The sequence below is a fragment of the Balaenoptera borealis genome (assembly GCF_965194805.1).
Source record: "Balaenoptera borealis genome assembly, chromosome: 8".
Classification (NCBI taxonomy): Eukaryota; Metazoa; Chordata; class Mammalia; order Artiodactyla; family Balaenopteridae; genus Balaenoptera; species Balaenoptera borealis.
In genome coordinates this window covers 75,608,237-75,634,685 of record NC_138865.1, presented here as the reverse complement: position 1 = coordinate 75,634,685, position 26,449 = coordinate 75,608,237, and the positions used below count along the sequence as shown (strand labels likewise).

The window sequence follows — 26,449 nt, the reverse complement described above, 5'->3', positions numbered from 1 at the left end:
CTTCCCAGGAGCATCAGAGCAATGCTCAGGCTGGACTTTAGAACCGAAGGGGAGTGTGAGGGAGCCGGACGGGGGAAACTTCATAAACAGGCGAGAAGACCCAGAAGCTAAACAGCAGTTCATTTTCTCTTCTCGAGCCGAATCCTTCTAACACGTTCTTGTTGGGTGGGGAGTAAGGAAGAAAGGGAAATGTCTGCCAAAGGCTTTAGACAAAGCGTGAGAACTCAGATGGCGAAAAGTCGGCTTGACTGAGAAAATCGGAAGGAGAGAGGCTGAGGGCGGACAATCGGGTTAAAAATAGAAACGCAACCTCCACAGGACTACTTCTTTCCAACTCCACCCTGGGGCCGGCAGCCGAGCCAGTGACTCGGCTCCGCGCAAAGGCAGCGTGCTCAGGCTCGGCCCCGCCTCCCCGGCCGGGTGACTGGAGGCGGAGGCGCGGCGTCGAGCACGTGACGTCAACGCGCTCCCCGCCGCCGCCGTCGGGGTTTTCGCTGACGCACAGATCCCGCCCACCCTCCCCTTTCCCTCACTGCCTGAGCGCCGGGTGGAGAGGACGCGTCAGTCGCCTGGAGCGCAGGCCTACGTGCATCTCCGTTTGGGATTCGTCGTTCCTTGGAGCCGCACACCTTCTCCGGCAGTAGCAAAGAGACAGAAAGCGCCATCCGCGGGCCCTTGTGGCGCCCAGGCCTAGCTGCGCGCGCCCCCCTCGCCCTCGGAGTCGGCCAAACCCGCCGCTGGTGGAGGCGTGAGGCGACGACGGGCCGGCGCCGCGAGCAGCGTTAGCCGCCGCGGCCTTCGGCCCTCCCTCCGCCTCCTTCTCCGCCCCCCCTCGCTTCCCTCCTCCCACTTCCCGAGCTCCGGCGTGTCCCGGCCACGCTCGGTGCTGCTGCGGGAACAAAGGAAGACCCCGCGGCGGCGGCGCCACCTCAGCCTGCGGCTCTGACCCGCTCCCGGCCCGCGGCGGCGGCGTCGGCGGCGGAGAATTCAGGGCTTCCGGCTCCCCCCTCCCTGAGGGCTCGGCCCGGTCCCACCGCGCCGGCGTCGCGCGCCAGCCAGGTTCCTGCCGCCGAAGGGTGAGTAGTACGGGGCTTGGGGAGGGCGCCCAGCTGCTCGTGCCCGGCCAGGGGTGGGAGTGAGGGATTCGGGCGCCGCGGGCCTCCGACGAAGGCCGAGCGGCCCGCGTATGGCGGTGTCTGGGGGAGGAGAGCCCGCCCGCCAGCTCAGGAAGCACAAAGACGGAGGCGGCATTCTGCCGTCGAGGCCGGAGGCCCGGTTCCCTGTGCCCCGGGCTCACTCGCATGCTCGGTCGGGGAAACAATGCCCGGCGTGCGGTCTCCGGGGGTTCGAGCTCTGGGCCTGCCTCGAGTCGGTCGCGGCCGCCTTCCGCGGTGGCGCCCGGCGTGGGCGGCCAAACCCGGAAAGACAAAGAGGCGGTCGCGGCGGCCGCGCCCCCAGCCCCTTGCCCATCGCACTCCCTATCTCCGCCTCTTCGGAGGGGCCGTTCAGGGTCGGGGGTCGGCGCGGGACCGGCAGTGTTAGGGGCCGGCTTGGCCTGCGGAGCTGCTGTTCTGCATGACTCAGTGGTTTTTGGAAAAGGCCTTGCAGTGCTTTCCTGAACGAGGCCTTTGCTTGAAAGGGCATGGCGGTAGGGATGGGGGACCAGTGGGACCCGAACTTGTTTTAAAATCCGCTGGAGTCTGTGGTGAGAGGGGTCTTCTCTGTCGTGTTTTAGTTTTACCGATGTCGCTGCGTCGTTTCTCGCCCGAGATGCCTTTCATGAAGGAAATGGAGCACCTTCCCCTTTGTTTCGTGCATTTAGGCTGAGGAACGTGAAATTCTTTGCTCGCTTTCCACGCACACCGTGGAGCTGTGTTTTGGGAAAAGGTCCGGGTTGTCTTTATTGACTGAATGCCTTCTAATAATCTAGTCTAAGGACACATTAGGGTAAAGTAGTATATAGGTCATAGAGCGACTGTTCTTCAGCTTGGCCATTCAGGTAATTTACAGACTTTTAAAAAAAATCTAAATGAATTTTATTTTACTCCTTGTTTGTAAAAGTAGGGTTTCAGAACTGAATTGGTGAAAATACTGCAATTTCATTTTTCAAGTTTTTTTTCTAAAAATGTTCCCCTCAAAAAGATGTTTAATTCTTCCCTATTTTCTATCTCTCAGGCCCGGTATTAAGCCTGAAAAGGAGCCTTTAAAATCACACTGATCTCTATTTAGCGAGAGGGAACTGAGATCTGGAGAGTAAGGGCTTGCCCAAGGTCACTGGCTTAGAGGTAGATGAGAAACTAGAACTCTGGTCTCAACTCCAGGTGGGCAGGCATTCTTAAATGTCTTTTAACATTTTGTGCACCTGAGAGAAGTAAATTCCATAGGCATAAAAGCCTTTTTTATTCGTATTTGAGGCTGGAGAATTTTTCAGTTACATGCTCCTAACTTTTTGGTTTTGGTTTTGATTTTCCTATGAATTATAGGAAGCCACAAACTGTAAAAAATACACATTTCATCTATAGAAACTATAAAAATAAACATTCTAGCTATATCTGATAGAGCTGACGTGAATGCTCAAGTTTGTAGCAACTTTAAAGGTAGTAAATAATAATGGTATTGTATTTTTCTAAAATACAAGTGGGGAAACACAGTACCTAATGGCACTTATCCCCACACCCACCTCAAAAAAAATTGCCACTAATCATGAGGATTCTTCCTGCCCTGATGCTCTTCGCTGTGCTTGGTTTTTATAAACACCCCTGACCATTTGGCTTCCTGAGTGATTAATGATGCTTGCATTTTCTAGATTTAATGTGAGATCATTCCCTGTGTTAGAAAAAAACTGTAGCAATCTTAATGGCATCTTTTTGTTTTGTTTTCTTGTTATATTAGATATGTGAGCGCTGCATCCTTAATTCTTGGGGTTGTGTAGGAGTTGGCAGGCTCTGAGATAAAAATAGAAGCTGATTTCAGAGGCTTCTGTTGACTAGGCTTTATGTGAGAGCCTCCATCCCGCTCACCCTGTCACATTGCAGCCTTGTGACAGGCTGAAGCGCCCGCCCATGTGATCTAAGCTTCTGAGAAATATTAAGGCAAGCTGTGCTCTTGTGATGGCATTTAAAAGCTGGCTTTCTAGGGGGGAAAAAATCTACAAGATGAGATGCCATGTAGAAAGAAGACTGATGTCCCGGTGTCTCTTGTGTTTCACAGTTTGGAGGCTATTTATCGTGACTTGAAGGTAGATGTGTTTTCTGAAGAAAGGTGGAATACTTTGCATGTGAAATCATTGGGTGAAATCCCCACCCCCATTTATATAAACAAAAGATTTTAAGAATCAGATTAATATTAACGTGGGTTGACTTTTAGGCCAATTTACTTTTAAAGCCACTGTCAGATGACACTAGAAGTTAGTATAGCAAGTGAGCTAGTGTAATTCTTAAGCTGGCTTCAAGGAATGACCCTGCTTTTTGCCTAGGGCAAAGATTTACATACTTTGCATGGTAGGCATGCAAATAAATGCACTGTTATTTGAAGCATTTTTTGCACATGTTATACTCAAAATTTTAAAAACTCAGCTGAAAGTGTTTATTAATAAACTTCCTAAGTGATGTTGAAATGTTTACACTACCTTGATCCAAAATGAGTCAGCTAAATTCCACTTACTATTTAAAGAGATAGTGTCAACTAAATTAGTACTATTATCTGAAGTAAGTTGCAAGTATTGGTCACTTTCCATACAAGTTTGATTGGCTTGAGGTATTTTCAAGCTTGAAATATGATGGCTTTTTGCTAACAAAAGGAAAGATTACTGTCATTTAAATTGTTGGAATAATTGTCAGGATTCGGGCCAGGTCAAGTTTGGTTAGTCCTCTTCCCCCCTTTTTATAATTTCGGTAAAAAGTGTTAATACTTGTTAAAACATTGTTTTTAATAACTCACTAAAGAGTGTATCCTAGTATGTGGTGGTTGGACAAAGCAGGATGAAATTGAAGGAAGTAACAAGCTCTAGCTGAAAGTACTTTCCTGCACTTACTTGAAAAGTTCATAACTTATAAGTCACCTTCATAGTCAACATTAAGGTACAGTTAAAGGACAATGACCAGAATTATTGCACATAATCTCCCCTTGATAAAATGCTCTGAAATACGCTTTTGGTACATTCATACATACTTTAAGGTGACATGGAAACCTTCCAGGTTTTTAAAAAATTTTTCTTAAATATTTATATTCTGTTAACTCAGGAAATTTTACTAAATTTAGCAAAACATTACTGTGTTTGTGCTAATTTTAAGAAGGCTTCTGGAAAAGCAAGGGTATGCTTGCTATATAAAGCTCTTTCTGGTAACCTAGCATTAAATATTAACCATTACTAAAGGTTGTGTATATTGCTTTATTTTGCCATATTGAAATTGAGCTTGGAAAGGTTTCATTATTTTCTGTCATGAGGCAGACAAGCGCTTGTTAAAAGTTTTAATAGAGCCGTTGGCTGAGAAATCTGTGGCTGATAATTTGTACATTATAGGTTTCTAGGCATTGACTTTAAAGTATACTCAGACCCAGATTTCTCATGTCAAATGTAGAACAAAAGGAATTTCCTAAGCAGCTTTTCCCTAAATTCTTAAAGAACTTCACTTTTTGGTGCCAAGGTAACAGGAAAAGCTAGGTGATCTACCAGCTCTCTTTTCAGTCTTCTGTAAAGGTGTTGCAGCATTTAAAAAGTACAGATGCTCTGCCCCATAGCAGAACTGAATTACTACAGGGCCCACGTATGTTCAGATGTTAGTTTTAAGAAAACTCTAGAGCTACATCCAATATACAGGTAGTTTAAAGAACCACTAGTAGATATGAAGAGTCAGTAGTTAATTGTGATTATTTGAAATGATCTGCCTGTAGTGTAGGAGAGCAGAAAGTGATTTAAAGATACCAATTGCCAAAATTGATTTAAACATAATTCTGGTATTGGGAAGGGTGACCTTTTCACGAATTACAGAAACAGTGACAGGTAAAATAATACATTTTAATGTTTAATGATAGAATTTTTTTGTCCTAAAATGTGAAGTCATAATAGTTCATTGTTTATCAAGCTAAAACAGTTCCATTCATGTCCCTTGTTTTATAAAGGCAACAAAATATTCATAATTTAGCCTACTCTATTTTAAAGATTAACACAATTTGGGGCTTTGTTAGAAACAGACTCAGTGTTTAGAAATGACAAAGGTACAATGATGACTATCATACTAATTTAGTGATTTTTTTTTTTTGACTACGTGTTATTATCTAAAATTTTGGTTTTGTTTTGTTTACAGCAGAAAAATGGCTCAGGAGACTAACCAGACCCCAGGGCCCATGCTGTGTAGTACAGGATGTGGCTTTTATGGGAATCCTAGGACAAATGGAATGTGTTCTGTTTGCTACAAAGAACATCTTCAGAGGCAGCAGAATAGTGGCAGAATGAGCCCAATGGGTAAGTTGGTTCCAAGAAATAACCCATTTGAAGACCTGGTGGACAGAAAATATAGAACCAAGAGTTGGGGCCTAAGACTGAGAATCAATCCTGAAAGTCCAAGGAGAGAAGACTCGAGAAAAGCTTGAAATTTAAAGCAATAATAGCCCAAGTACTTGGAATGACTACATGAGGAATGAGTGACTGTCTACAAGCATCTTCTAGCTTTTTCATTTTCGTTTTTGAGTACATGTACTCACTGGATATGACTTTTTAATATATTTTTTTTGTTGTTTGGATATCACTTAAGTGTAAGATTCTGCAGCACAGTGAAAGTACTTAAGTCACTAACCTAATTAAATGCAAGTATTTGTTACTTATTAATAGTTTTGGTAATGAGTGTTTGTAGTGTTGCTTTGTTTCTTACCAATCCTTTTTTCTAAATAGGGACAGCTAGTGGTTCCAACAGTCCTACCTCAGATTCTGCATCTGTACAAAGAACAGACGCTAGTTTAAACAACTGTGAAGGTGCTGCTGGCAGCACATCTGAAAAATCAAGGTAAGATTAAACATTTCTGGGTTTTTATAGTAATACAGGGAGGAAATAAAGATAAATGATATAATTATGAATGTTAATAAATAATGATGTATTACATCATACGTATTACATTATAATAAGGATGTTAATACATTAGATGCCCTTGGCTTTACATGTGTTGCACAATTGGTGATTATTCCAGTGTCTTCTAATATATGATCTTGTAGGTCATTGAGTAAAGATGTGTATTAACAACGCACTCCTGAACAACCTCAAGGATACTGTGTTGAGAATGCTGTGCTTTTATTTCCTTGTAATTGAGGTGTAAGAATTGTAGAGAATGAGGCTCTACAGACTATATTGTAATGCCACATAAGGCATTTTGGCAAAGCTACCCCTTTTGCCCTTAAACAAATTACAGGCACAGCTAAGAATTTCTAGTTGGCTATAATAGAACATCATAACCCATATAAATATGCAGGCTTGAATTGATGAGCCATTCATCAAATTGCTTTCCTTATTCTCAACCATTTGTACTGGGCATCTTGTTTAGATTATTTAGCTCCATTTGATCACATTGGAAATAATATATGTTGAACTGACAACTTATTATCTTTCCAAGAAGTACCCTTAACATCTTTAAAAATGTTTGCTTGAACTCAAATAGAAATGTGCCTGTGGCTGCCTTGCCTGTAACTCAGCAAATGACAGAAATGAGCATTTCAAGAGAGGACAAAATAACTACCCCGAAAACAGAGGTGTCAGAGCCAGGTATGCTTTTTGTTTAATACTAGTTCAGTTCTGGATTTGGTAGTACAAGAAAGGGTTGGTGGAGGGATTCTTTCCTTCCCATTGAAGGACCAAAGAGGAGAGAGAACTATAAAATATAGGCCAAGCAAACCACTATCTTTAAAGTACCTTGAAGTGTAAAATAGTCACTCTTTAATCTCTTCTTCTCTGCCCATCCCCCCTTGCCCCTGCACCCACAAATCAGCAAAGTTTATAATATGAAGACTGAAAATGTCAGAATTTAATGAACTTAAAAGGTAGTTTACCAATATATTTTAAAAGTATCTAAATCATTAAAGAAGGTATTGTTCACAAACAGAAGAAATTATACGGACTAAATTCCAAAGCTGTGGAGAAAAATTTAATAATCAAAAGCATTAACTATTCAGTCTTGATATTGTCAATACTGTAGAAAATACTCAAGCAAAAGAACATATTATACACTAAAAGAAGCTTGAAGAAGTGTGGAATCCCTATGGGAGTTCAAAAATTCAGTGTGGAAAGGCATTTTGGTTTTCATTAGATAGTGACTGAGTCTATGCTGAACTTACATAGCACAACCAGAAGTGCTTTAATGTTGCCAGAAGATTGACTTGTTTGATTTACCTGTGCTAGACCCTGGAACAATGATCTGTATACTCTATGGTGCACATAGTTCGTTTGATCAATTCATGATTTCCTGGTATAGTGTTGACAACACAATATAAAACTTTATTGTGAGAAAATAGTGTCAGTGGACATGTAATCTGCTTTGGAGGCTTGCTTTTGTACATAGCCGAGCTTATGTGAACCATATCACTCTTAATTGATACAGTTAAGATGAAAATTCTTAAGTTGGGCAGGTGAATCCATATTTGGTTATTTTTAAGTAAGTTCCATCCTTATGAAAAACTGACCAAATTAGTATTTGTGAGGCTTTTGTTCTGTTCCGTTTGTTATTGTTTTTTTAAAACACAAAATGACACTGACCTTGGAACAGTACTCTTTTGGATTAGTTCTGTAGCTATTCTGTGCATTTATTATTTCTTAGTAGCCTTTCTGTAGTTCGCTGCTCTGCCTTTTCTGTATCATTTTCTCTTCTTGACTGACCCCCGCCCCTCTTCCCTGTATGTTTTAGGAACCACTGTCCAATTTTCAGGTGTGGCCAAGGAAATATGGCAGTCACCTCCCCAGAACTATTCCACAGATTGTTCTTTACTGTTATACCATCAGGAAAAATTACATTAACGTTGCCATAGTAGATTATTAGGAATAAGTAGTAGCTAGAATATTACTGTTGGTCTAATATTAGACTGTTAATCTCACTGGATATATTACTAATGCAAATGAGTTATAAATTTGGAGGTAATTTTACAGTACTTATTAAACCAATTGGTTTGGATTTATGCTGATAGCATTAGTGTTGGCCTATTGTTAGGCAATAATTTTAGTATTGTATACATTAATTTGCTATTGGGGTTTGGATTAATATTAAAACTCAGCTTACAGTGCTTCTGGTGTCGCTGAGTTTTATAAAAGTAGAACTAAATTTTGCTATTTTGTTTTCAATAACCTGGTGGTAATGTGAACTTTAAAACAGTAATCTGCAATTTTATCTTTATATTGACAAATTCCATTGGTGTCATGAGTGAACTTAAAACTTAGATCTTTTAGGTGAAGAAACAGGGACTTTTAAAAGTAGGTTATATCTCTTACTGTCCAAATTTCATACCCATTTTAGATAAGTATCACAAAGTAAATTAAAGATGTGCTCTAAAAATTCTTGTTTTGCCTCTGGAATCCTTAATAGTCTAAAATCAAAGCTTCACAAGTACTTACGCTGTCCTAAAGACAACGTTGCTGATCTTACAAGTTTTTTGTTGTTTTTTTTTTAATCCTGCAGGTTTTCTATGTAAGACAATATAAAGCACTTATTAAAATGGCACAATAATTATTGTGAAATTTTGGAATCTAAAGTTAATTAGGGGATTAATGACTTGGGTTTTACTTGTCAAAATTTACTGGGTTTATTTACACAATTTTTCTTTTTTCTATCAGTATAAAAGCAGAATGACTTTATAGCTAATTACCTCAGAAGTTGGCAACCTTATTTCCTGAGTAGTAATGAATTTGAACTGCCCTAATTTAGAAGTTTGCATTTAGGCAATTGGAATATGGAAAAACTGAGCAGACCACATCTCTCAGGTCTTTAAAATTTAGAATTAGGATTTTGTTTCCCAGGACTAGAGTGAGTTTAAAGGAATTTGAGTGGAGTGATAATTTAATAAAATTTACAGGAGCAAGTGGTATTATGTTAATTGGCAAGACGTTCTCAGATTTGAAAGAAGTTCTGATATTAAAGTAGAAGATTGTATTTAAAGTACATGTTTTCAAGAAAGCCTTCTTAGACATTTTCAGGAAGAATCTTACTGTTTCTCTTGTTTTGTTTTGGTCTGGTCTTAGATAATTATCAGCCAAACAATTGACAGACTTCTAATTTTTACCCTTGTTTTTCAGTTGTCACTCAGCCCAGTCCATCAGTTTCTCAGCCCAGTACTTCTCAAAGTGAAGAAAAAGCCCCTGAGTTGCCCAAACCAAAGAAGAACAGATGTTTCATGTGCAGAAAGAAAGTTGGCCTTACAGGTATTCAGGGAGCTCCTAGTTACTCCCTAAGGGACTGGTCAGTCTTACACATAAAACAAAATGCCCGACTTTCAAGAATAGAAAGTTTCCAGAGTAGACTGGAAAGAGGACAGTGAAGAGAAGTTGAGTTTGATTTCCATTGGTTTGTCTAATCATATGAAACCCTTTCCTAACTTCAGGCCTTCTGAATTACTTTCCTTTATCGGATTGATAAAAATTAATCCCTTTTGATTCTTTCCTTTGTTCTCCTGGGGAAAAGATAGCTGAATTAAACAGTAAGCACCTACTTTGAACCAGGCACAAAATGTTCTAGATACTTTTTAATTGTTTCCTTTAAATCTCAGAACTGTATGTGGTTGTCTTTTCCTAGCGTTCACTTGAGGAAACATTACCCAGTTAACATACGGTAGGACTAGAATTTAAATTCAAATCAGCCTGACTCCAGAGCCTGTAATTTCTACCCTGTTTGGTACCTACAGGAGTTTATGGAAGAATAGTTACTTGAATTTCTCACCATGTCAGCGGAGGTTAAGAGCACTTTCACAGTTTAAAGTGACAGACTCTTTAATGTTGCAAAGAGTCATGAAAATCTGCTTCCTTTTCTATATTGACTAATGCTTTTGTTTCTTTTAATTGCTACAATTTCCCAAGTGACTCTGCTTCCTCTTGTATGTACAGGGTTTGACTGCCGGTGTGGAAATTTGTTTTGTGGACTTCACCGTTACTCTGACAAGCACAACTGTCCATATGATTACAAAGCAGAAGCTGCAGCAAAAATCAGAAAAGAGAATCCAGTTGTTGTGGCTGAAAAAATCCAGAGAATATAAATTACTACTTGTGAAGAGACTGATAACTTTGTTCTTATTTTAATATATCGTAGGAAAACATTAAAGAGCAGATGCATGGCCATTTTCCTTTGATGTTCTCCAGAGTTTTACTTTACACTTGTCTGTCTTATAATTGATATTTTAGGATGTGTGGGTGTTTGTTACAGGCAGAATTGGATAGATACAGCCCTACAAAATGTATATGCCCTCCCCTGAATAAAATTGGATGAAAATCTGCACAGCAAGTTGAAAACACAGATAATAGGGACAAAATTTAGTTCCCTTGTGCCAAACAAAGTACGTGAAATATCTGCATGTTTGCAGCATATCTGCCTTTGAGAATGTAATCAAGGTATAATCTCTGGCTAGTGTTATGTGCCTGTATTTTTTTTTTTATTTTTTAAATGGTACACCAGAAAAGGACTGGCAGTCTACTTCTACCATAAACTTCACCCTGTTAATTTCCACATTTTCCTTGGAAGCGGGAAGAAAGCTATAAAGAAAGCTATCAGACCTTTCCGTGAAACCAGTATTTTGGTACCATATGTAAGCCTGGCTAATTGGTCTTCTAAAAGCTGTCAAATAAGACATTCTTTGGAAGGTACACATCGTAACTGGTTATAAAGAGTAAAACAGATCAGCCAGCAGGGTCTTGAGCTATCTTTGAAGCTTATCGTGCTGGCCTGCACCAGAAGATGTCTGCATTACTCTCATTGCTAACAATATTGTGTAGCACAGAACTGCACTAAGATTAATTTGTCTACAAGAAGAAATTAAAACTCTACGTTTGGTTTTCACATACAACAGCTCTATTGAGTAACATGCATCTGAATTTTAATTTGCAAGGGTATCTGAATAATTTTTCATGTGCATATTTTGTTGAATTGTTTTGGTTCAAGAAAATGTTTAAAGCTCTTTTAAAGACTTCAGTTCTTAATGTAACTGTACCCTTCTGCATGGAAAATCATAACCAACATGGCTGCGGTAGACTTCTTAGTGGTATCCAGCACCACTTGCAGAGGGCTGCTTTATCATATTAATTGTACTTGGGTGTAGGACTCTAGTGTTCTTGGGTGTATTGCATGGGCTGCATTATCTACAGCATTGTACAATAACAACTAGAAGAGGCAGTATACTTCACTGATGCTTGTCTGGTAATATCACTTCTGTGTTATAATGGAAGGTTTTTTGTGATGTATGAAACTTGTGTTTTTTATATATAAATGAGTATAGTTAGGTTAGTGTCGTGGTAATGCCTGTTTTCATCTGTAAATAGTTAAGTATGTACACGAGGCACTACTTCTGATTTATTGCGGTGTTCAGTCTTAGTTTTTACTTTTAAAGCATTCAGTTTTGCTTTCAATTTTATGTACCTTAGTTCTGAGTTAGATCTGCAGATGTGTACAGATAGGTCATATTTATGTATTGCACATAATCATGCTATTCAGCATTGATGCTGTATTGTATTATGTAAATAATAAAAGCCATGTACAGAGGGAAACTTCCACTTGTTCATTGGGTTTTTAAGCCATAGTTAGAAATTCTAAAGGGGCATAATTAGAAAGTGTTTCATATTGAACTTTTTAGTTGCATTTGTAGACTTCGCATGGCTATATTGTAAATTTTTTTCCATTGGCATCCCTGAACATGATATATTCAAGTGAGAACCATGAGATGAGTGTTGTAAAACATCTTAAGTGTGGTACGTAATAGGCAATTTAATTTTGAAGAAATGAATAGGCACTTTTAGGGTTAAAACAGTCTTAGAACTTATGTCATAATTTTTCAATCCTATCTCCCTTTTCCTTTTTTTTTGCTTTATAAATGACACTTTAGGCATGACAGTGTGTTTACAACAACAGGCATAGTCTTGTTTGAAGTTTGGTTCTAATGTTGAGATGGACCCGTGGGCTTGGTCTTTGCAGGTGTCATGTGAGATAATAAAGAACAAGGGATAACAATGACATGCTGACTTCCAAAAAGCAGAACCATGACTTCTCAATGATGGGAGTTTGAAATGGAAATACCCAGATGATTCACTACCACCTGTCACAGTTTTTTGAGTGCTGCTACTTTTGCTTCAGGTGAGGGGAAATGTATACTATATGAAATATGATGAGGATAGTGTCTCCTGAAATATGAAGGGTATTGAAGAATCAAAATTGAGTTGAAAATTATGGTATTTAGAAGGCAAACTTAATTTTTATTCAAAGTTTAAGACTTATTTTCCCTCAATGCTACCTCTGTCAGACATTTGCTTGATAAATTTTTAAATCTTAAGGTTTTGAAATCCAAGAGGTACATTGGGAATAAAGAAGACTTACACGGTAAGATGATGGACCTTTCGACTTCATTCTATAATGGTCTGAAATAAATAGCATGAGACTGTGGTAATAAATGTTTCCATAATCGTTTCTTATGAGGAACACTAATTTAGAACATATTTGGAGTTAAGGATTGGATTTGTCTGGAACATTGGGGAGAAGAGATCAAAGTGTGTAAGGCAGCTAGGAAGATTCAGTTCTACCTAGACACCTGTATTCAAACCTGAATGTTTCTCAGGCAAGACTATAAGTGGGTTTTATCTTTGGAATGTACACTGAGATATAAAGCATATCAAGAATGTATAACGTTTCACTTTGCACATGCCCACTCCAGAAATGCTTTGAGAGGACAGACACTGATGACATGAATCAGCTACATGGCCTAGGACTAGTCTTTTTATTAAATCTGTTCTTCAGTGGGCTTTCTCTGCAAAACTAGGGCCTCTGGTTTGAGGGGAAGTGTTTCCCACAGCACGAATTTGCAAAGGAAAAAACTTGAGTGGAATGGCATATTGGTTAAGAAGATAGTGGACCCTAGGGCCAAGCTTCATCTGTAAATAAGGATGGTAAAAATGCATGGCACATAGTGTTCGCTATTAAATTTTTTAAGGACTTAATTTTAGGTTCACAGCAAAACAGGTAAATACAGAGATTTCCCATGCACTCTCTTCCGCTACACATACATAGCTCCTCTATTACCAACATTTACCACTAGAATGGTACATATGTTAAAATTGATGAACCTATATTGACACCATAATCACCCAAAGTCCATAGTTTATAGTTCACTGTTGGTGTTTTCTATGGGTTTGGACAAATCTATAGTGACAAATCCATCATAGTATCATACAGAATATTTTCACTGCCCTAAAAATCTGCTCTGCCTATTCCAACACCCCAATCCCTGACAACTACTGATCTTTTTACTGCCTCCACAATTTTGCCTTTTCCAAAATGTCATGCAGTATGTATGTAATCTTTTCAGATTGGCTTCTTAAACTTAATATTCACTTAAGTTTTCTCCATGCATTTTCATGGCTTGACACCTCATTTCTTTTTAGTGTTGAATAATCCCGTTTTCTGGATGTGTCACAGTTCATATCCATATACGTACTGAGGGATATCTTGGTTGCTTCCAAGTTAGGGCAATTATGAATAAAGTTGTTAAAAACATTGGTGAGCAGGATTTGTGTAGAATAAAGTTTTCAACTCCTTTGGGTAGATAGTATGGTAAGAATATATTTGGTTTTGTAGGAAACCACCAAACTGCCTTCCAAAATGGCTGTACCATTTTGCACTCCCACCAGCAATGAATGAGTTTCTGTTGCTCCACATCTTCACCAGCATTTGGTGTTGTCAGTGTTCTGGATTTTGTCTATTCTAATAGGTGTGCAGTTAAATCTTGTCACAGTAACATGATGTGGAGCATCTTTAGTATTCTTAATTTGCCATCTATCTGTATATCTTCTTTGGTGAGGTGTCTGGTAAGGTCTTTGGCCTATTTTTAATCAGGTTTGTTTTCTTACTGAGCTTTAAGAGTTCTTTCTGTATTTTGGATAACAGTTCTTTATCAGATGTGTCTTTTGCAAATATTTTCTTGCAGTCTAATCTGTTCTCTTGGGCTATTATTAATTTTAATGTCCTAGAGTAATGATTTCTAGAACTTGAAAGAGAATTGTTTGATAACAGGATTGGTTACATTAAGTTGTATAATGAAAAGGTAAAGATCTGTAACTTAAAAACTTTCAGTTTAAAGTGATTAGAATCATTCTTTTCAGTTGCATTAAATGAAGTTCTTTGCCAGTAACAAAATGGGCAAACATCTACTAAGTAATATAATAGCAGCATATTAAGCATACTACTGTTATGATTGTATTTTTGAATTGGTAATACATTCACAGGGTTCAAAAGTGAATTTATTGATATACATTGAGAAACAAAGCCTTTCTCATCCTGTTGCATATGCCCCATTCCAAAGATACATTTTAGGTAACTGTCATAACTTGGAAAGTTTATCTCCTCCACATCATGTAAACATTTGTGTACAGAGACTTAATTTGACTCTCATTTGCTTAATTATATGAATGCAAAGTTCTTATAGTGATATTTGTTCATAAATTTAGCTTATAATTTTGGAGAGAATGATGGGTGTGGTTTCTGATTGATTAGCAGTAAGATGATATAGCCTTAAACTACATAGATGGGTTTCCATGGGTGAAATAGCATGTTAATGAAAAGTAATCTGAAATTTGATAAAGCAGTTTCTTATGTTTGTACAGTCTGCCTTAAAGCAAATGTACGACAATACAAAAGTATCATTTAATGCTTATTACTATTTTCACATGCAAGCTCTGGTTTTTAATTCATATAAAAGCAAAGAGCATTGTTTTGTGTTTTCCCCTAGAGTGCATTTCTGTTCTAGTCCTAGAAGTAAAAGTTAAACCATTTTGTGGCATAAATGTAAGACTCCATTTTGTCTACAACTAAGTGCTACTTTCCTTTTTAGTATACGTACTGACCTGCTATTGTACTTCACATGAGATGCTTAAGTGAACAGCAAGATGACAGAAGTTATATGTTATTTTCTAGTTGGTTAACAATCTGTTTTGAATATATTCTTTCCTGATGGTTTTGACTGAAATGATCACCACAGAACCTCAGATTGTATATATGTGAAATCATCGATAACACGAAGGCTATTCAGGAATTAGGGTAATCTATTAGTCTACTCAAAAATTAATAAATCTTTCTAACACATTTCTTAAATTTTAGTTGAATGCAAGAACTGTTCACAAAACAGCAGTTACTTAAGCCCTTATTCTTTTAGAGCTTACAAATCAGCCAGAAAAAAATATAACCAAACTAGCCTAGATGAGCTCAAACACTAGTGTCTGAGTAATTTCTCAGATTGATTTTGTGTGTATAATCCATGGCAAATTAAAAAATGGTAGCAAATTCTTCCTATGTTACATGTTTCTGTTCTCTCTTGCCTCCCCATTACTAAAAATGCATTCAAACATGAAAATTAGAATACCATGCAAATAAATATGGTTTAGAATTTTTTAAAGCATTTCTTTTAAAACTTATGCACCCTGGTGTTCTCGTTCCATGTCCACCCCTATGAGAAAAAGTACTTCCTTACTAGGGTGATGTTTGTTAAGGAACCCCTCCCCTAGACATAACCCCATGTACTTAGAAATATCACCCACATACTAAAAATATTTGGCTTCTAATGTTGTCTTGCACTAATTACTACTGTAAAAGTAATTCTGTAAAAATTATACTACTTAAATATGAATAGTTAATATGCCACCCCACCCATTACCCTTTAGCATCTGTGTTATATTTAAATGCCTGCTAAAATTATCCATGTTTGCACATTTTTCATTTTTAGCTATTCTGTGGATTATTGGGTTGGAATGAAAATTAGATTGAATATCTAGGACAGCATAACCAGTTTTTTCAGTGGCAAGATTGTATATCAGGTGACAAAAACATGAGACTTCAGAGATTTAACAAAGTAATAATACCTGTTAGAAAAAAAGTGCAGCCTACAGGCATCAAAATATCATGCATTCATATCCAGACATGGCCCTTTAGCATTCAAGTATTAGGTATGTTAATTTGGGTCTTTGATTAAAAGAAAGTGAGGCTTTTAAAGTAGATTAAGGGCAGCACTTTTTACTTGGTTAATGGGGGACCAAGAATTCTCTAGACTCTTAAGAAAGGTGTCTTTAAGGACCCAAGACAAATTGTCACAGCTAACCAATGATCAAATCTGCCCAGTGATGTATGGCCCTTACACAGAAGGCCCCAGATTGTATTGAACATAATACTTAGTACTGAATCACAGCATTTCAAACTTTGTAGTAAAGTTAATTGTTCAGTGTCATGTATTTGTAAGGCTTAAGGACCAATGGCTGCTTTTTACAATGGGCTGGATGTATGACATGTAGTAGAAACCAAATGAAACAGGTCCATTAAAGTTATTGCAAGAGGGTTGCATGGAAGACCATGTCATCCTCTACTGAGAACTGAGAGGAGCCCACAGCTTATATTTGACACTGAACTTCTGCCTATGGCTGAGGCATGCTGTGTGAACAGGAAAAGTGAGGCATACATGGTCTCAGTTTTCAAGGAGCTTATGATCTAGTACAATAGATGATGATCTGAATTACTGTATTGGCCATGTTGATTCTACAGCTGAGAAAGTAAGTTTGAGTTTTAGGAGGATGGGTGATCAGAATTAATGTTGGATATCATCAGGTATACATCATGACTCAAAGCCTCTTCTCCCAGAAACAATACCCCTTTCAAAATTCGTCACTGTTGGAAGTGGAGAGTAAATTTTTCATTCCAAGGTGGGAAAACAGTTGAGTAGATGGTGGTTAGACAATAGCTTTAAAGTCAGTTCAGGTTTGTGACTCAAAAACTGTGACTCTGGAAAAGTTACTTAATCTTGAGTAACTGATGAGTGTCTTCTCCTGTGCAAACTTTAAAGATTAAAATGATGTTGACTGTAACACACTTAGTAATGTCAAGCACATTGTAAGCGCTTGATACAGACTCGGTGTTTCAACATTACTTACACAGCTAATAACCCCTGAAGAAGTCTGTATTCACAGATGTTTAAGAGGCCAGATTCTGTGCAGTGTAACAGTCATTTTGCAATCAACTAAAATACATTTGGTGGAATGGAAACAAAATCAAACTGCTAGTTTTCTCTCTGCAAGTCTGACAGTTCTTAAGCTGTGATATACGTGTCCCTGAAATTGCGTGCAAAGTCTGTTGTCTGTGTTTCTTGGTAGGATTTTCAAATTGATCCATGACTCAAAGACAACTCAGGATCTAAATGGCCTTCCTGGGAAGATCCTTGAGTATTTTAAGAGGGAGCTAGCTATTATACAAGCCAGAAATACCAAATCTACCTTGTTCTGCCTCTCAGACAATATTAAAAGAAAAACAGTACCTTTTCTCTTGTTAGAAGCAGTAGCAAAGGCTCCATGGGCTGAAGGAGGAAATGAATTTGTGGGTTACAAACATAGTCCTCCAGTCTTTTAAAAAATAATCTTGCCTTGCCATTTTAGTTTGATTTTCCTGATACCCCTCTCCTACTCTTCTCAAAACCAGACCAGGGTCTATGATATCATGCTTTGCATGATACACACTCTTGCAAGCCAAGAAATGTGAGTTTCAAACATGTTATCTTACACAGTGATTGTCTTAACCTTGTAAGTCCAAATGTCCTCTCACAGCATTGGCTGAATTGTCAGGGTATTGTTATGTGTGTTGGAGAGAAACTAAAGCATCTCTATACTATTATTTTCCAGGCTAAAATAGTAGAGAAGTTGAAAGCAACTCTGAGTTCAGGACAACAGCACTTTATTACTGAGTGATCCCTCTTCTGGTGCATATTATCTCCCTGAACCCATATCCCAGCCTGTTATTGCTAGAAGAAATATCTTAGAATCAATCTTTGAAACTCTTCCAATGCATATTTCCCAATCCATTGATCCAGACACAGAAAATGGATGAGAGTTGCCTAAATCATGCCTAAGAGTAGCAAGGTAGCCTAAATCTTTTAGCAGTTATTCCCAAACCTGTGGATCACCAAAATCAACTGGTGAGCTAAAAACAACAGCAGCAGCAGCAATAACAGATACTTGGGTCTCAATTCATTTTCACTAAATCAGAATATCTGGGAGAACCTGTATATATATATATTTTTTTTTGAGAACCTGTATTTTTGACAGCTCTCCCCTACATGATTTTGTTAATCAGATTTGGAAAACAGTGTTCAGAATGTATGTCTCCTCCCACAAAGTAGGCCCATGCAGTATAAAGAGGGGTGAGCTTGGACAGGTTAGTGTCTCACTCACTTGAACTATTGCAAATGGAGCTTTCTGTTTCTTTGTATTATCCCCACTTTAAAGCACTGGTATGTATTGTCTCTTGTTAGAACTCTTGTATTTTCTATCCATTTCTAATACATTATTTTGCAAAATGCTAAGGTAGAAGCAGATCCATTTTGGTTGTAATCACATGGTTCCTTAACATATAGCTCAGACATTTCACCTGGAAAATCCTTCCCCAAAGTAACCACTTAATTGCATTGTTCTTTGGAGTTCAGTGAAACTCAACAATTAAACTCAATAAATGCTGTTGCTTTAAAGACTTTGGAGCCCATCTACCAATCTCACTTTAAAATTCATTGGTGGTACTTGCTCGCTTTTCTACAACTTCTCTGCCTGGGTACTCCACCCATTTTACCTACTTGTTCATTGATAACCTTTTATTTACCAACCAGCCTTGAAGAAAGGCTATTTAAAGCTGTAGTAGAAAAAAAAAAAGTTGTAGTTGCATTTCCCCAGCTCTGGAGAAGAGTAAAGGAACAGCAGTGGGGATAAATATTTCATTAGTATCACTTTTCCTCTTCATTGTGTGAATTGTAGAGAAAAGGTTTAGCAAGAATCCAAGACAAGGAAATCAGACAGCTCCCAGCATACCTAGCCAGTGCTCCCTGGCACAACTTCAGAATCTTGTTCAAAAGCATTTTCAGAACAGTAGGCACCCATTTATGTTAATGTAAGTACAGTAATCAAAAGATAGGTATGAATATGAAGTTATTACCAAGGTCTTGGATTCATCTCTCTAAATGCAATCCAGGGTCACATGAGCATATGCTAAGGGAATACAGAATGACTTTTTGGTCCTGAGAGATGGGACAGAGTCATTTAGAGAAGTATGCCTTGTGATCTTCCCAGGAACAGAGGAAGGGCCTCAGGGCTGGAGTGAGGTAGAGGTGACCTTAACTGAAGAGGCTGGGCATCCTTAAATAATCGTGTCTCAAAAAGGAACGTAGTAGAAAAAAATCAAGGACTTTGAAATTAGACTCAAGTCTTTGCTTCAGTTCTTAATAGCAATGTAGTTTGGGGCAAGTTATTTAACCCCTATTTCTTCAGTGGGAAAGTGGGCCTAACAAGACAATTTTACAGGATTCTTGTCCCAATTAAATGAAACAAAATCAAAAGAGGTGAGCACAGCATTTAGCACAGAACTGATGCTGATGCCTAAAAATATTTGCACAGTTTCTTTGCCATCTCACCTTCACTCTGCCCCCCACCATCAACCCAAACTATCTCAGCCAAGTTAAGAAAGACCAGAGCTGGAAAGGAGTGGAGGAGATATCAATGCCAAGCTCTCAATGATTATTATAAAAGCAGAATGGTTTATCTCCCTCCTGTGGAAGAGAAAGAGCTATAACCGTTGAGATGAACTCTGATAGTGAAGCCCCTCAGATTAATACTTGTCTAAGCCAGATTACCTATGTTGCAAGAACAGGTCATCAGCTGTAGCCCAAGATGGGCAGAGTTATGGGAGTCTAGGGAAGATACAGACCTCCGCAAGGTATTTAGAAGCATCCGTGAGGCCCCTCTTGCAAAGAGCAGCAGACTTCAAGAAGTGGTTCACATAGTGGCAAGTGTAGACAGAGTAGGCAGAATGACCATATATGAGGCAATAAAGTTCTCTCTGAGATGTAATGACTTTGGGGACCTTCTGAGAGAAGGTAGGGATGAGCTACTGGGCAGTTTTCTCTTCTTGGTATCCTTTGACCTGAGTATCTGCTATGTGCTGGGCCATCTTGTAATTTAGGTTTATAGCACCTCCTTGGTGACCTGTGACTACAAATGAACTTCCGTGATACCTGTTGTTGTAAATTGTCTTTAGCTGACTCTCTATACTCCCATGAATGGAGTTGAACTAGATTTGACTTTATGTGCCAAACCAGAACCAACTTGTTAAAAAATTCCTCTTTATTTTTTCTCGCTTAGGGAACTGTATGACAGCACATAAATATTTGAACATGACGAATTTAATGTGGCATTTTCTACCTGTACTACCAAAATTGAGCCAATGAGATTCATTGAGGTCATTTTATTTAGTCCGTTAGAGAATCCTAGGACTTGAAAACAGCAGTTAATCATTTCTATAGCAAAGTTAGGTCAATAATGAAAACTTAAAAAGCCATGAGTTACACAGTCATGGAGTCTGGACCCCATTATAGTATCACAGTGGTTCTTCAGTAATGAACTGACAATGATTTGGTCTCACATTTAGCAGGTGTAACACAAAGGATAATTCCAAAAGCAGTCAGACGATCATCAGCATCATTATTTTTATGAGTGTACTTCCCAGCATGTACTCAGGGGTTTACTGACACTTGCTGTTCCTCATAAAATGATTTCTAGTTGGTGGTATTCCAAGTTGGATGTTCCATATCAAACACAAAACAACTGTTTTGTTTGGCATCAAAAATCAACCTGCTTCATGAAGAACTGGTTTTCACTTGCCCTTGTTTTTCTGATATGAAATGATTTCCAAGAATTATGGACTGCTGTATACTTTTTAGCTTGTAGCAAAACTCTAAAACATAAGTCTTAACAAATACCAAAACATCAAATAATCGCTTCCTTACAACTTCAGGATAAACAAATGGGATACCATAGCATTGTACAATATCAGTAATACACTTCATGTCTTAGAAGAGCACCATTAAACCCAGACATCTGTTGAAATGAACTGGATATTTTGACTATTGGAGGAGGAATAAGAAGGACAATGTAAAACATAATTTTTGATATTGTTAGCTTTTTTTAGTTGAAGATTCTAAAAGACAAAAATGTTTTCCCACAGTTGAATTCAAATATGTTTATTTGCATGTTTTTCACCTCCACTAATTTGCAAGCTCCTTATACCCACCTTTGTATCACCAATGTCTAACAGTACCTTGTACACAGTAGGAGCCTAAAGATGGTACCTCTCTCCTAAAGACAAGGTTCTTTGTAAATCAAGAGTACAAGTTTCCTAGAGCTACCATAACAAATTACCACAAACTTGGTGCCTTCAAACAATAGAAATTTATTCTCTCACAGTTCTTGAGGCTAGAAGTCTGAAACTGAGGTGTCAGCAAGACTGGTTCCTTCTGGAGGCTCTGATGGAGAATCCATTCCATGCCTCTCTCCTGGCTTCTGGTAGTTGTTGGCAATCCTTGACATTCCCTGTCTTGTAGCTGCATCACTCCAATCTCTGCCTCTGACTTCACATGGCCTGCCTTCTTCCTTTGTGTCTGTGTCTCTGTGTCCAAATTTCTCTCTCCTTTCTCTTATAAAAACAACAGTCATTGGATGGAGAGCCAATCCTAATCCAGAATTTCCTTGCCTTAACTTGATTATACCACAAAGACCCTATTTCCGAATAATTCACAGGTACCAGGGATTAGGACTTAAACGTGTCTTTTGGGGAGACACAATTCAACCCACTCCATAAAAAGTTTAGATTAGAATATGTTTCCAAGGAGTCTTGCTTTAACTATTATAATATGATGCAGAAAAAGCAATTATGTTGACTGTGATCCAGATATGTTTTTACATGAATATTAGTTATTGACTTTATTAACAATCTTCCCACAGATAAAAATTATATTAACGTATACTGTTTCCTTGACATGACAGATTCATAAAGAAACCAATAGCTCTCTTTGAGAAGTATCATGATGATCCTAAAAAACCTTCATTTCCTTCTTATTGTGAGAAATATTGGCATTTATTTTCAATGTTGATACCTATTTTGAAGGATTCCAAAGAAAACGATCTCTGGCTACATGGCAGAAAGTGCTCACCACCCCAGTTCCTCTTCCCCAGCACGTGGGAAGACAGTTATTCCCAAGGTTCCTTGCAGTTAGCCATGTGTCACAATCTGACCAACAAACTGGGCAGAACCGAAGTAAGACGCTTCTCAATTTAGCCCTTGAAAGCATTCTGCTTAAGCCTCCTTCCTCCCCTTTCCCTGTTAGGGTGACTGGGACCACATTTTCCAGTGGCATAGTTACCAGATGAAGGAGGGCTACCTGGACATATCACAGTGGGACAAGAGTAATGAATGAAGTTGTGCTACTGCCTCATGGCCCAGCTTGCTAATGCAACCTCTGGCTCATGCAGGGTTTCGTTTTGTTTTGGTTTTGTTTTGTTTCGTGCAGGTATATAACATCATCTAACTAAAAGAAAACAGAGTTTGGTGCCTTTAAAGCCCTTGGCATACAAAGACTGACTGTGATGAATTCATCTTTGTATTTCCAGCATTTTTCACAGAGCCTGGTTCATCGTGATGTTTGTTTTTCTTTACATCAGGAATCGATCTCCTTCAAGAGCCAGTATGCGTATTTTTTCACCCTTCATAATGCTTCTAATGAAAACTCATTATTTGGCATCCTATAATTTTTAACTACTTAAAAGGAAGAGAAAGATAAGCGGCAACAACAAATGCAAAAACACAGTGAGTAGCTCCCGTGTCACCTCTCTCTCGTTAAATAGGTAGAACATATTTACTTTAGAGGACAATATAGTGACAGTGCACACTAGGTTTTGGAAACTAGCTAATAAAGTTCCCAAAACATCCTGCAATATCCACCAGGGAGTTATTAGTTATTTTATTAATGAAAAGGTTATCAATATATAGAAAATAAATTATCTAGAAGAAACCTCACCGATTCATAAAATATTCTTAAAAGGATGAAAATTCGCCCCACTCTAGGCTGATCCAGCGCAGAAGCTGTTTTATGACTAACCAGATCCAGAATGAAGTAGGAGAATTTACAGCTGGAAATCTTAGCAAATACCAAATCCAGTTGTGACAATTGGGACAACTGGCGGGGGAGAGGTTTGGTATGCTGTGCAGGCAAGAATTTTAACCAAAATGAGTAGAGAAGTAAGAAGGACAATTATAACTGACAGATCTGAGCAGCCTGCTCAGATAAGCTAAAAATGAGTCAGACCTTCAGTCTGATGACAACTTTGACAAGAATTTTGGAAGTGACAACAAATGGAAAGCTTTATGCATCTAGATCAACACAACTGTTAATTAGAGCCCCCAAGGGTTTGATGCGTTTGGCAAATGATTGTTTTATGTACATTTTAACTTTCAAATGCTTCAATAAGTTGCTGATAAAAATAAAACCTCATTTTCATATTCTTGAAATGGAAGACACTTCTTTAGAGCTGGGTAAATCATTCCAAGTGTGAGTCTGGAGTTGGTGGAGGTGAGAATGGTTTGTGTCTGCTAAGTGGGGCAATAGCGCAGCAAAGGTTTCAAAGACTGTGTTCCATCTGCAAACAAATTTTGCAAATTCCTTTGGAAAAATAAAAAATAACTCCTATGCTGATTACAGTTCCTTCTTATCCAGCCCCCCATCTAATTTTTTTTAATCTATAAACTTGTTTGTTGCTAGTATGTTAGCTTAATTTTTTTCAAAATAATCGATAATTCAGTCGCCTTTTTTCTCTTTAGACAGATTGGTGAGGTTTTTAAATTATAGTTTTAGTAATATTCTGCTAATGTATACAGGAATTTAAAAAATTAATTTGTATGTCCTTAGCATTCAAAAGTAATATTATTAGAATTGGGAAATTTCATAGGATAACTGAGGGTGGGGATAAGAATAATGTGAATCATGGGGATGGGATCAGGAGCAGACCCTCTGAGAGTTTATGTGTCATCTAGCCATCCTCTAGAAATAAGACAGGATTTTATTAAAAAGGAAGAAACCTTTTAGTCAACAATCAAGATATAGTTTTGATAGAAATCTTAAATTCTTCGTTTTTAGTTAAGGATTTTAGTCCTCTTCCCCCACCCCTTGTAATTGTAAGAACAGAGAATGGAGAATCCATATTCCCCCCCACCCCCCGTATGATGATTAGAAAATAAATGGTTCCCCAGACCAGTGTTAGAGGAAAAAAAATTTTCATGACACTTGTTAAAGAATGGCAAGGCAGACTTTATTCAGGACCATCATGATAGGTGTAGGGACCACTGCAATGGACTCAACTCAAAGTACAACAAGGAAAAGTGGGAATTTGTAGTCCAGCAGCAGAGTTGGGGGCGGAGGAGTGGTCAGTGAATAGAAATCACTAAGGGTAAGGGAAGATTCTGGCTAAACCAACCTAACAGGATTCTTGCTGAAAGGTAGGCCAGGGCGATCAGACAGAGTGTGAGATTTGGTTAAAATGATTTAGGATTCCTTACTAAAACTGGACAATGCAGAGACAATCACAGAAGCCCAAAAGTCAAGGCCTATTTCAGAAGTGAGTTCAGAGAAGCCTGAATAGAGTTTGGTCAAGGAGAGAATCTCTATCACTGGACCGTAGTGAACTGGGTCTCGGGAAAATCACAGGGTGCTTCTGGGTCTGTTGTGAAGCAGCTCCATGACCACAGACAGGTCATTTTATCTCTGGGCACCTGTAAAATGAAAGGTGTGTATTCACCTTCTTTCCAGCTTTAACATTTGGGGATTCCAGAAGGGGAGAAGAACTCTCATTCAGGCCTCATTTCCTCTTAAATAGAAGGATAGAGTTAGAGTTTGCAGGAAGTTAGAGGTTCAGCCACTAACTCTCTTCACTGACACTCTCCCCTCTTTGAACATCTGCTGGTCTTAAGGGTCACCATGAGGCATTCTTCCTGGCCACAGACATCTCTGTTTAGACTTTCCTGCACTATCCACCAGCAAAAAGAGTCTTTCATTTTGCTTCAAGCTTAACTGTGGGTCAGTTCAAATTCAAGTATATAATCTGACAATGCCTACACCTTTGTTTCTGGAACGAATCAGTAAACTTCGAGGGAGGAGGGTGAGAAGGGGAGCAAGTGGTAAATGCATGTGAGTGGGATCAATAGCTTCATTGACCTCATAAGTAGTCTATGAACTGAAAAGACAAAAATCTCCGCAGTCCCATTTCTCGATGGAAATTCTGTGGAAGGGCCTGGATTCATAGAGGCTAGAAAAATAGATGAGTGAAATGAACTTCTGATAAATGATTCTGACAGAACCAAAGGAATCATGTCTTGAATGCCCTCTTTCTTCACAAAGGCCATGACTTCCTCACACAGGTTGTTTCACTGACAAACATTCGCTCTCCTCAGACACAGCTGAACCCCTCACATGTGAGAAGCCTCTTGCAATTGACTTTCTCAAGAGCACCACTTGGCTACCACACTTTTCTCTGAAGGGCAGGCAGCCTGCCTTTCCCGGGATGGACACAGCATGCTGCCTCTAAGAGGAGGTGGAATCCATTGTTCTCCTTCCCCCAGAGAGGTTTCTTGGGTTTTTAGCTTAATCAGTCTCCATTTCAAGAACTCAAGTTCTCTCTCCTCCTCATTTTCCCATCAATCCCCACAGCAAAACACATTCCTTTTCCAAATATCTCCAGCCTTTGATCACTGATCTTCCCATCAGCTGTCAGTGAGAGATCTATTAAATGTTTCAGTCTTGAAATCCTTCTGATGAAGAAAAATGAGAAATAAACTTGTGAAATAGCTCCTAGAACATTGATGTCTCTCAATTTTTTTTACTTTCTCCCTGCTCTGAGGCTTAGATATAGAATGGAGACTGGGTTTCAGTGACAGATGGCAGAGGATAATCTTTCATTTTGTCATAAGGTTAACCCTCAGAGGGGCTTGAAAAAGACCTTTCTGTTGGAAAATCAGTGGCTTCATATTTCCTTGCTTTTAATGGGGGTAGAAAAAGCATCTCCTTTCTGATTTTCAAGCTAGAGAACATGCCTTTCCTTTTAAGCTAACCCACCTCGAAAAATACTAAGTTGAGGCTTCCTTCTCCACTCTGTTTTATTTATGCTTTCTGTTAGTGCCTTGCGCATTTTAATTAATGATGATTTGACTGTGCTTGAGCCCTAACAATAAATAAGAAAATGGGGCTATTAAAGATAATCCAATAAACAAACAGAAGAAAAGCTGTCTTCCAGTGTTATTTGTTGATATTTTTACAGAGGACAGAAGACTAAATGAAATACAACACTGAAATTAACTTTTAAGTTTGATAAAGACGATACATGTGATTTTA

At 38.7% G+C, this 26,449-nt stretch overlaps 1 protein-coding gene across 4 annotated transcripts; it reads left to right on the top strand.

The window, feature by feature from the left end:
* Positions 1 to 548: 548 nt before the first annotated feature.
* ZFAND5 (zinc finger AN1-type containing 5) lies at positions 549 to 11,720 on the top strand. Of its 4 annotated transcripts, none has more exons than XM_082401523.1 (6): positions 559 to 1,076; positions 5,307 to 5,464; positions 5,891 to 6,002; positions 6,649 to 6,752; positions 9,267 to 9,392; positions 10,071 to 10,306. In XM_082401523.1, exons 2-6 carry the CDS (start codon positions 5,314 to 5,316, stop codon positions 10,217 to 10,219), a joined length of 642 nt encoding a protein of 213 aa, XP_082257649.1. In that variant the 5' UTR covers positions 559 to 1,076; positions 5,307 to 5,313; the 3' UTR covers positions 10,220 to 10,306. The 4 variants fall into 4 exon arrangements, with proteins under 4 accessions (XP_082257652.1, XP_082257649.1, XP_082257650.1 ...); XM_082401524.1 differs by lacking the exon at positions 559 to 1,076 and adding an exon at positions 1,979 to 1,999; XM_082401525.1 differs by lacking the exon at positions 559 to 1,076 and adding an exon at positions 3,219 to 3,238.
* The last annotated feature ends 14,729 nt before the right edge of the window (positions 11,721 to 26,449 follow it).